A 9,980-nucleotide genomic window follows, 5' to 3' on the forward strand; every position below is an offset into this window, starting at 1 on the left:
TACACCAATTTCCAGGCCTAATCATATCAAAAACACATGATTGTATAAACACTTAAAAAATAATTATTTTAAAAACACATTGATAAGTGAATGTAAAACATTATACAGTTCGCGTAACACCACTCTACAGCACGAGGATTATAACCGGACTAAAACTAAAGTAAAGAAAAAGAAATAACAGAATAGGTACAGAGCGACTGCATAAAGATTTAGATAGGAAAAAGTAGGTAGGTACTTTGCACTTTGAAATAAAACATGAACCCAAACATTGGAATAAAAGAGCCGAGCCTATACGATCATTAACGATGTTAGACGATGTTTGTTCCTAATGGGCATTATTCGTAGTCGTGGTGTCCGCACTGTTCCTTTAGGTACCTCACCTACCTACCATGTGTATGTCCTTATTGGTCGACGGCCGTCGGTCGATGGCCATCGACTATGTGTGGACACACTTTTATAACCCCAAAAGCGAAGAGAGAGAAGACAGGATAGGAGAAAGCCAACCGTTCCGAGAACGAACCTTAGCTGATGGGATAAAATCCGCCCGGGACAGGAATCGAACCCGCGACCTAGCGTTTACAAGGCAGACGCGCTTCACTCCAAGCTCACTAGGCTGGCTACCAAGAAATTAAAATGCAATCCAACGTTTTTCTATGGATTTTTAGTGGATTTGTGGGTGGAAACAAAAACCCTGGCCCGTTTGCCGGCCACTCACGCCGAGACCGTCTTTCAGACTGCGGTCTATCAGACCATCTGACAGACCACGGCCTATCAGACCATCGGAATGTGAGTGGCCCATGTAGGATTGTAGGTGCTACTGTCCTTCTTCGTAATTGGATATTGAGAACGACCAGTTTAGTTGTGTTTGCAAATATATCTGATTTCAATTTAGTAATGGAACAACTACTGTCCTTCTTCGTAATTGGATATTGAGAACGACCAGTTTAGTTGTGTTTGCAAATATATCTGATTTCAATTTAGTAATGGAACATTCGTATACCTCTCTTATAAAACATATCTTTAGAAATAGTTGATGTGAGTGTACATAAAAATATTATTTATTTATAGAGGTAGGTATTTCTAGGTGCTTTTAGAGAGGTATGCAACGTTAGGTACTTTAGAATCTTTAGATAAGTGCCAAGTGTAGGTAATCTTAGAAGGTAAGAAGGTAACTTGGTATTTTATGGCAGAAAATTGACAAATACCCTAGGTAGGTGTAGGTCAGAGGACAAAATTAGAGGGTTAAAAATTGCTATAACGTGACTGCTGTATAACTGTTGAAGTTTTTTGGTGGCGCGGGTCTTACCCTCCGTTCGGCGGTAAGCTACCCGTCTCCTCACATTAAAACCTGAGTAGGGCCGGGAAAAGCCAGCAGCACGCTATTACCCAAATGGTCAGCTATCTGGATACTAACCACGCGCAACGTTGCTTAACTTGATTGAACCATTGGAACCTGATGTATTTAACGTCCTTTCGCCGCAGGCTAATCCTACCCTTTCCTCGACTACCGTGATTCGTGATTAAACATCCATAACATATGAACATCTATGTAAATGTTCCGCCCGTTTACTATTAGTTATGCAATGTGCCGTGCATTAAAATTCTATCTGAGGATTCTGAGGTGAGAAAGTTCTGTTCAAATAAAAAGTTTCGCCAGTGAGTCTGTCTGATTCGATGTATTGAGTTTGAGATTAATAAAATGCCTACACTTTGCTTCAAGTTTCTCACAATACACACAGATGGAGGAATCTGGGCGAGATGATGGCACGTGCTTGCTTTTAATTTGTTATGAAGCTTCCTCGTGTCAAGTGCACATTTTCCATGTAAACCGCTTCTTTATTAATCCTGCTGGAACTGAAAATTCTCTTTACCCACTGAAAATTCCCTTTACTCCACAATGGCAGTCTACTCTACACAGATGTTTTGTAAATTTTACATGACAAAACGATTCCCTATGGCACGGGGAATTACAAAATCCACAACTTTGAGTCATGTGGCCTCATTTGGCATTACAAAATCCACATCCCTGGGTCATAACCTCATTTTAGGTTACTCTCGGGAAAGCACCACTGAGCTTTTCCAAAACGCGAAGCGCGACGCCACATAAAAGTTTCCCTTACTCCAAATAACTTCCAACTCCGGCGGAAATTGTTTCAAAGTTTTCCCAGTTTTCTCAACAACTCTATTAAAAAATGTTATTGCTGTGTTGGCAGATCTTTTGTGCTCCTGAGTTTTGAGCAGACATTGAAGAAAATAATGGGGAAAAAATGTAGAAATCATTCCAGCTCACAATTTGTGTTCCTTGAACATTTTTAGTTTCTCCTCTTCCTCTTCTTCTTTGAAAAGACGTAAGGTCTCTCATCTACATAAGCAAGGAAAACTCGGATCATTATTTATTTAGTTAACAAAGGGAAAACCTCCATTACATTATTACTTATGTATTCCGTTTCATAAAAAGCTCAATCAATACTTTTGGCGAAAATATCCCACCCTCCTTGTTCTTGAAAGTCGCAAAAAATAAAACGGTAGGGTACGTATTTTGCTCAAAGTTTGAATCCACTAAATTGACAACAAATAATGTTAATTTCAGCGCAAGATGTCATTGTTGGAAATACTTATACACGACGAAAAACAATAAAAAAGTGACAGATATATCTACCTATGCAAAAAAAGTAGTGTACGCCATGTTATTAGGTATCTACCGCATTTCATTTCATTAGTTCAATGTTAAGAACACATTTACATTTCCCACCAAGAAGTGAAAGTTTGTACCTACATCTAGGTACATAGGTACCCTGTAATAATTTGGAAAAGTTTCTCCCTCCCTAATATCTTGTCGTTATAATATAATTAGATTTCAAAAAGTCAAAGTGTTTCGCAATGCTTGCACACCTACATAGCTGAGAGAGAAGTTCGGGACACACATAAACGCACCGATCATAGTCCGCGACACGGGACACGGACGACTCGACTGTCGGTGACGGTGGTATGTTAAGACGGTCTCTTCTTGATCCCTTGTGTGCCGCGTCCATTTTAGTTTAGTACTATTGCACTACTACCGTGGTAGGAGAACGTTTCCAGCCCGACACCATTTCTAGCCACGGCCGTGCAGAACAGGGAATGGGTAAGTTTTGTGTCCCTCTCCATGTAATGTATGTCCCGAACCCATGTGATGCAGTACTCGTAAGAGCAGGAAATCTACGAAAATAGGTTTAAGTTCAGAGGACTTTTTATTATTAGGCGTGAATACTTATGGGACCTAATTTATATTAGGTCTTCGTCTCTCATGTGGCAATTAGGTCTGTCATTGTCAAGATATGTGAAAAGACCACTATGTGAAACTGCTAGTGTAATGCTCCTTCACTAGCGCGCTTGCATAGTGGCGCTACCTAACGGACGAAACAACTGCGTAAAGTCTGACGTCACACATATTTGAACTTTCATTAGAACGGAAAAGAACTTGGCCTGGCGCACTGCCGTGCGCCTAGATAAGAATTGAATTTTAGACCTTTTACAGTTATTTTTTCGGAGTTTTGACCTCAGATTTGGATTTTTCCCAACTCTACATATATCACATTTATTTATAATTTTTACCCATTTGCAACTGCTCCATTCTACATGCCTACAGAGAAAATATTATTCCCTCTCTACTTATACTCTGTACGTACAAAAGACCTAATACCCAAGGACCATATCACAGAGGGAATTTTTCCCCTCATTTTCTTCCCTTTAACGGATTCTATGAGCTGTTTTTCTCTCCGATTTGTGATACGAACTACTCGTAGACGTCTCTTTTCCCTCCTTTCTCTTTTCAACAACTGAAAAAACAAACATCAAGACGGCCGTCGATCGACGAGGTGAATCTATGTTGTCGAGGCAGTGTGGACGGTTTCAGTCGACATCGATCGACGGCGTCGACTTTGTGTGGACACAGTTTAATACCGAAGGAATATGTCACAGAGGGCATTTTCACCTCATGTTCTCCCCTTTAAAGGATTCTATGAGCTGAGACATTCCTTCCAATTAGTGATACGACCTAGATGTCTCTTTTTAACTGACAAAAAAAAAAACCATCAAGACGGCCGTCGGTCGATGAGGTGAATCTATGTTGTCGAGGTAGTGTGGACGGTCTCAGTCGACATCGATCGACGGCCGTCGACTATGTGTGGACACAGCTTTACACTCATAATCTCATAAAACAAAGAAAAATTTCACATTAAAAATACACAACATGTCTAACCTTCTGTAACACCTGCATGACATCTCTCAAGCTCTCTCCAATGAGGATTTTTAGCGCCAAAAAGTTTCGTTGCACATAACTGTGCAGTTAGGGCAGTGGGGCACAGTTACAAATGGTTGGTCCCGAAATTAAGGTCTTGAAAAATTGGAAACGAATATTTTGTTCACAGGGGTTTACAAAACGGTATCGAAAATTTGGCAATAAAAAAGGAATTATTTTTATTTATGAGAACAAAACAGCGCGCCTACTTTTTTTTCCTGGAAACTCAAAAACTCTTTCGTCCCGAAATGTAAAAAAAAAAAGGAAAAAAATATCTCAATTAAGCCAGGAAAAAAAATAATAATATTAATAAAATAAAAAAATAATAACGAAAATACCTCAGTATCTTTCACTGGCTGAGGAGAGTAAAACAGAAATTATTCATTCAAAATTAAAATGTAAAACTGTAAACAAATGTTCAAAAAAAAAAAAAATAAAACAGGACTAAACTTGGCCTGGCGCACTGCCGTGCGCCTAGATAAGAATTGAATTTTAGACCTTTTACTATATCGTTTACGAAACTGTTAGTTTAAACTTTTTCATTTTGTAGACCTTGTTGAAACACACCTTGTTATGTTAACAAGGCCGCATACAACATAGAGAGTTTAACGAAATGAAAATAAATTTCCCTCCCCACCATCATTAGTTTAATTAAAGGCACTCTTGCCTCGTGTAAGTCTTGCCTTGAAATAGGTAATAAAAGCTACAATAGATCAGTTGCGCTTACTTGGGTGATGTTTCAAAGTCATAGAGCAGGAAAAATGAGGACCAAGGGAATTTTTATTTTTCTTTTACGACTTCTAGATCCCGAGATAAATCGATTTAAAAAAATGCCGGTAAATCGTGAGGTTTGACGTCACGGCATACGCTCCCGTAGGAGACGACGTCACATCAAATGTCCCGAGCAAAGCTCCCTCGCAGGCAACGCATTAATGTGTTTGTGCGCATACGTTTCTGCGCAGTTCTGGTAATGGAACAACTTCCTCTAAGCTGACAGTCTAAATAAAGCACTACTTTTACGTATGATGACAAAGCTTCCCCTACCGAGGACAAGCACTCGCCGCTTTACTATAAACATCTAGCAGGTAATATTTAGATCCCTGAAGTTGATGGTGGCAGTAGGTATAGGCAAATCATGCAAGATGCGTGCTTGGCACAGACGACAGTTTCTGTCTACTGTCCCCTCCAGCGAATCTTAAATGAAATTACCCAAAACTTTAAATAGTCATAATTTAAAAGGGGCTTAAATGAGAGGGGCCTTAGGAGAGGATAGGGCAAGACAGGTTCACAATTTGGAAAGGGGTAGGTAGTGGGGTGGTTGTTGTTCTCACAATAAAAATAATGACATGCTCAAACTGTACTGACTGGGAGGGGAGTTCAAATGTTCCTATAACAAATAACTAGGTAATTACATTTTAATTAAATAAGATTAATAAAATTTGCCCTTAAGTTGTGAAAGAGAAAGAGAGAGGAAGGCAGGGAGAGAGTAAAAGGAGAGGCAGGGAGAAAGAAAAAGAGAAACAAAAGACAAAAGAAATAGATTTAGCTCACAAAGAGGAAGAAAAACAAACACAGAGAGAACTAGATTATAAAGTAATGGAGGAACAAAGAAAAAGAGAACAGACAAAAAGAAAGGAAAAGAGGGAGAGAGAGAGAGAGAAAGAAAGGAAGAGATAGAAAACGAGATAAATGAGAGAGAGAGAGAGAGAGAGAGAGAGAGAGAGAGAGAGAGAGAGAGAGAGAGAGAGAACAAAGGAGAAGGGATAGTGGCGCGTGATTCGTATTGATTGTGGTGTGGGGGAGTGAGAGGAAGGGATAAGGGAACGAGAGGTTAAGAGAGAGAAAGAAAAACTTATCCCTCCTCTTCCCTCCCAGAGTGCACTTGGGTGTTTGTTCTCCCATTTTTGAGGGCAAAATATTTGGGTCACCCTCCCAACCTTCATCCTCTCAACCCAGATCTGTAAGCTCCATTTTCCCCCCAAAAAAATATAAGTTTTTTTTTTTTTAAAAAAAAACCCCTTTTTTTTTTTTTTTTTTTTTTTTTTTTTTTTTTTTTTTTTTTTTGCAAAATTTAATCACGTATATTTTGTAGGTACCTGCACAAGTACTTGTATTTTCTGCTCTGTTTTAAATTCAAGAGAAATAAAACATAAATAAGATGCAAAATGTCACAAATTTAACAGGGTTTCAAGTATTTCTGTTCTGACTTTTTAAGACACTCTTAAGCTTGAGGTTTATTGTAAACTTCATAGCTTAATCTAGGATTGAACTCAATCCGAAGTTAATCCGCGTGTAAGATTTGGTTTTAAATTATTGCTATTTAAGAGTTGGTAAGTGCACATAGACTTGGAGTGAAATTTGCAAGAAAAAAAAAATAATAATGATAATCGAATTTCTATTGCAAATTTGCTTCTAGAATCTGGAATTTTTCTCTCTCGCTCATCTATTAACGGGCAAACTATGAAAAGGACATTCTATCACAGAGACACGAAGCCTCATAACTAGGTAACTGTAGCTAATTTATTGCTACTGATACACCTGTGATTAACAATTTTCATAGCTACAATACAAACACCTGACTGATGTATCATTATGAGAATGCAATGTCCTCATTTAACACACGGGAGAATTTTAACAAAATCAATCAAAGCGATGAAAACTGCAAAAAAAGCTTCATAAGGCATAAGAAGAGCTCATTAGAAGGTTTTCTCATTTCAGTTATTTCCCATGAGATATTATGTTACTTGGATAGATCAAAGGTGACGAAAGCTCTCAGACATACTTGACTTTGTGCAGTGGTGTGTGTAGTTTGCTTCGCTTTGCTGTCCGTGAGACAGACTGACGCAGGCATGATACCTTGTCTCACAGTGTGGGGAGGATTGGGGTTTAAAACACTTTGGACGCCCAGAAATAATATCTGGGCTCCTACCAAATCGAACCAATAAGCCCAAGATTATAAGTTTGCGACTTCAAGAAAGGGGAGGGGGTGTCCCTCTAAAATTATACTACAACTCAATGATCTACTGTTCTAGATTGGAAATACAAATTGCAAGGCAGACTAATTAGGGGTCCGTAGAAGAAGGCCAGCCGTTCTCAGAACGAACCCTATCCGTTCAGGATAAAATTCATCCCGGGAGGGAATCGAATCCGAAACTGCAACCTTTATAGATCGATTGTGACAAAATCTTACCGTTAAGTGTCGCTCCCTCACAGCCTTGGGCCTTCTCAGCAGCTTGTGATATCCACTCAGCGAGGACACCTCCAGAAGGGAATACAAAGACGCTATGTCTTGCTCCGTCATGGAGCGAGCTCGTCCACAACATAGCAACCGTTCCTCCTTCACTGCGACCGGCGTACTATACGAGCCTCCCGAGGACATGCTAAAACACAGAGAAAAAGGAAATGCTATAAGGCAGGGCTGCCCAACTGGTCGATGATCGCGATTTGATTCAAATCGATCGCGACCAGCATATCCAGCAATGTTTGAACCTGGCAATATCATCTTCACATTTGATTACTGCAAACTGGTGGACCAAATTAAGAGTCAAGTCTCTCATTAGGTAAGTTGATCGCAAGACTATAGAAAATTTAAGTCGATCTTCCTCTAGAAAGGTTGGGCACCCCTGATATAAACTATTCCAATAGGACTTTTGAAACATAATAACAGAGAGAAAGGAGATCCTCTGCTATGAGGAAAAGGAGGTTCCTAAAAAATGTCATAACAGAGAGAAGAGAGCCAGACAATTGGTCGGCGTCCCCATTTTTGGTCACTGGAACGCGAAATGGGGACATAGCCCGCCTCCGCCCTGTCTCCCTGCCCCCAAGATAAATGGAGTTTTAGCTCTTTTCTTTCCCCCCTTCCTAACCGACTCTCTGGAATAGCTATTTTATACTTGACTGTAATTTATATCCAGCTTTTTCTTTGTTCCCTTTATGTGAGAGACTCGTGTTTTTAAAGCTTTTTTGTACAACTTTTTTTATGCTTGTTGGTTGATGCTGTTATCCTTATCTAATGCAATATTGACTTGGTGCAGGTGCAGACAATGTTACGAATATGAATTATTATACGGTCTCATTCATCAAGACAGACAACAGACTAACCATATAACAAGTCCCATAACAGGATGAGGATAACTCCGGTTGCATCTATAGTTCCAGCATAAACTCTTTCCGTCCTTTGTCGATAGATGATGGGTACATATCAACATTTTTTTATTTTTTTTTATTCTATTTCCATCACTCGGGAGTTGACACCTTTTCAAATTTCATCAAATCTACACACTGGAAATATTTTCAGCTAAATTGTAAAACAACATTATCAAAAGTAACGAGCGGTTCTCAGGACTTTACCCGAGCTGAGGCTCGTTCAAACTTTCCAGAGAGATTCGATAAATTATGTACCAACATCAAAAGTTTCGCCGGGGGCCGGTTTCAAGAAATATACGGTTTGGCCGCTATCGGATGCCATAATCGTAGATCTCTTAGTAGCGCTGTCAAATTTTGAATTGGCGGGGCACTCCTTGATTTCGGCCCAAGGCGGTCAAAATTTGCGGAGATTCATCGTTTATGTAGATCAAATGTGTCCCTGCGCCGAGTTCTCAGTAGGTACGGTGTTATAATTATTATTATTTTTAAAGCTGAAATCGATGCATCTTTTATATCACAACTCAATCATCTTGATCGAAGAGGAAACACTTTATCGGTGCATGACGTCATATGGTGTGACTATATTCTCTTATCTAGTCTCTTGCCTTTTTTACATAATAGATAACCACATCACCCCATATCTCTTATTAGAAGCACCTGTCTTGTCTAATAGCCTTGAGAGGCGATGACATGATTGATAAGCATCGAAATCAAATAGAAGTAGATGTAAATTCAATCTCAGTCCATTAGGCCGGGGCCACAAAGTAACTTTAAAGTCGGTTTAAGGAATTGGTTGATTTCTTAGAAATTCCAAAAATTTCAGCCTTGCTTAAACCGAGTTTAAACTCACTTTGTGACACCCGGCCTTAGAGATGTGTAAAGACTCAGTGAGTAATGAAAAAGAACAGATTCTAAAACATGTAACTCACTCTTTGACTCCCCATAGGTAAGGCTGACTTACTGAGTAGTTCACTGTAAGGAGCCGTTTTTTTTTTTTTATCACTCACTTACTCACTCTGATCAGTTCTTTTTTATCACTCACTGACCCACTCTGTCTCTGTACACATCTTTAATATCACTCACTTACTCACTCTGATCAGTTCTTTTTTATCACTCACTGACCCACTCTGTCTCTGTACACATCTTTAATAAAGACCTACTTAAGGGCTCAGCTTGTTAAAAATGAATTTCTTAAATGGAGATAAAATTTCATGGCTCGAACGGGATCGAACCCACACTCATCTGTTAACGAGATCAGTGCCTACCGAGGCAAGTAGTATTGAATGAAACAAGCTCCTTTTTGATTTTTTCACTGTCGTGGCTTCTGAACTAGTACCAGAAGACATGTGATGGACAAAAGTCCTGGGTTCAATCCCGGCCGAATTTGATCATTTACCTGTGTGCATGTCTAGTCGTAAGGTCACTTCACACGGGGAACACTAGTTTGACGATTTACACAATCTCTCACTTCTACTCTATTTGTAGGTCTTCTCAATTGTTGAGATACATGCATTACCTTACAGTGGGACGAGTACAGATGAAATCTCTGTAAAAA

At 39.4% G+C, this 9,980-nt stretch overlaps 1 protein-coding gene across 4 annotated transcripts in view; it reads right to left on the reverse strand.

Annotated features, from left to right (window-relative positions):
• Positions 1-9,961, reverse strand: part of LOC108252734 — a 30,668-nt gene extending 20,707 nt beyond the window's left edge. For 3 of the 4 annotated variants that reach the window (XM_026825615.1, XM_026825616.1, XM_026825614.1), the window contains exons 1-2: positions 9,822-9,961; positions 7,470-7,659 (exon numbers count right to left, since the gene is read on the reverse strand). In XM_026825615.1, the coding sequence (XP_026681416.1) occupies positions 7,470-7,658 (189 nt within the window). In that variant the 5' untranslated portion in view covers position 7,659; positions 9,822-9,961. Of the gene's footprint in view, positions 1-2,833; positions 3,199-7,469; positions 7,660-9,821 lie in introns of those variants that run through there. The other variant, XM_017445223.2, reaches the window with a different exon arrangement.
• Positions 9,962-9,980: the final 19 nt, after the last annotated feature.

Source organism: Diaphorina citri, unplaced genomic scaffold, assembly GCF_000475195.1.
Source record: "Diaphorina citri unplaced genomic scaffold, Diaci psyllid genome assembly version 1.1 scaffold781, whole genome shotgun sequence".
Lineage (NCBI taxonomy): Eukaryota > Metazoa > Arthropoda > Insecta > Hemiptera > Psyllidae > Diaphorina > Diaphorina citri.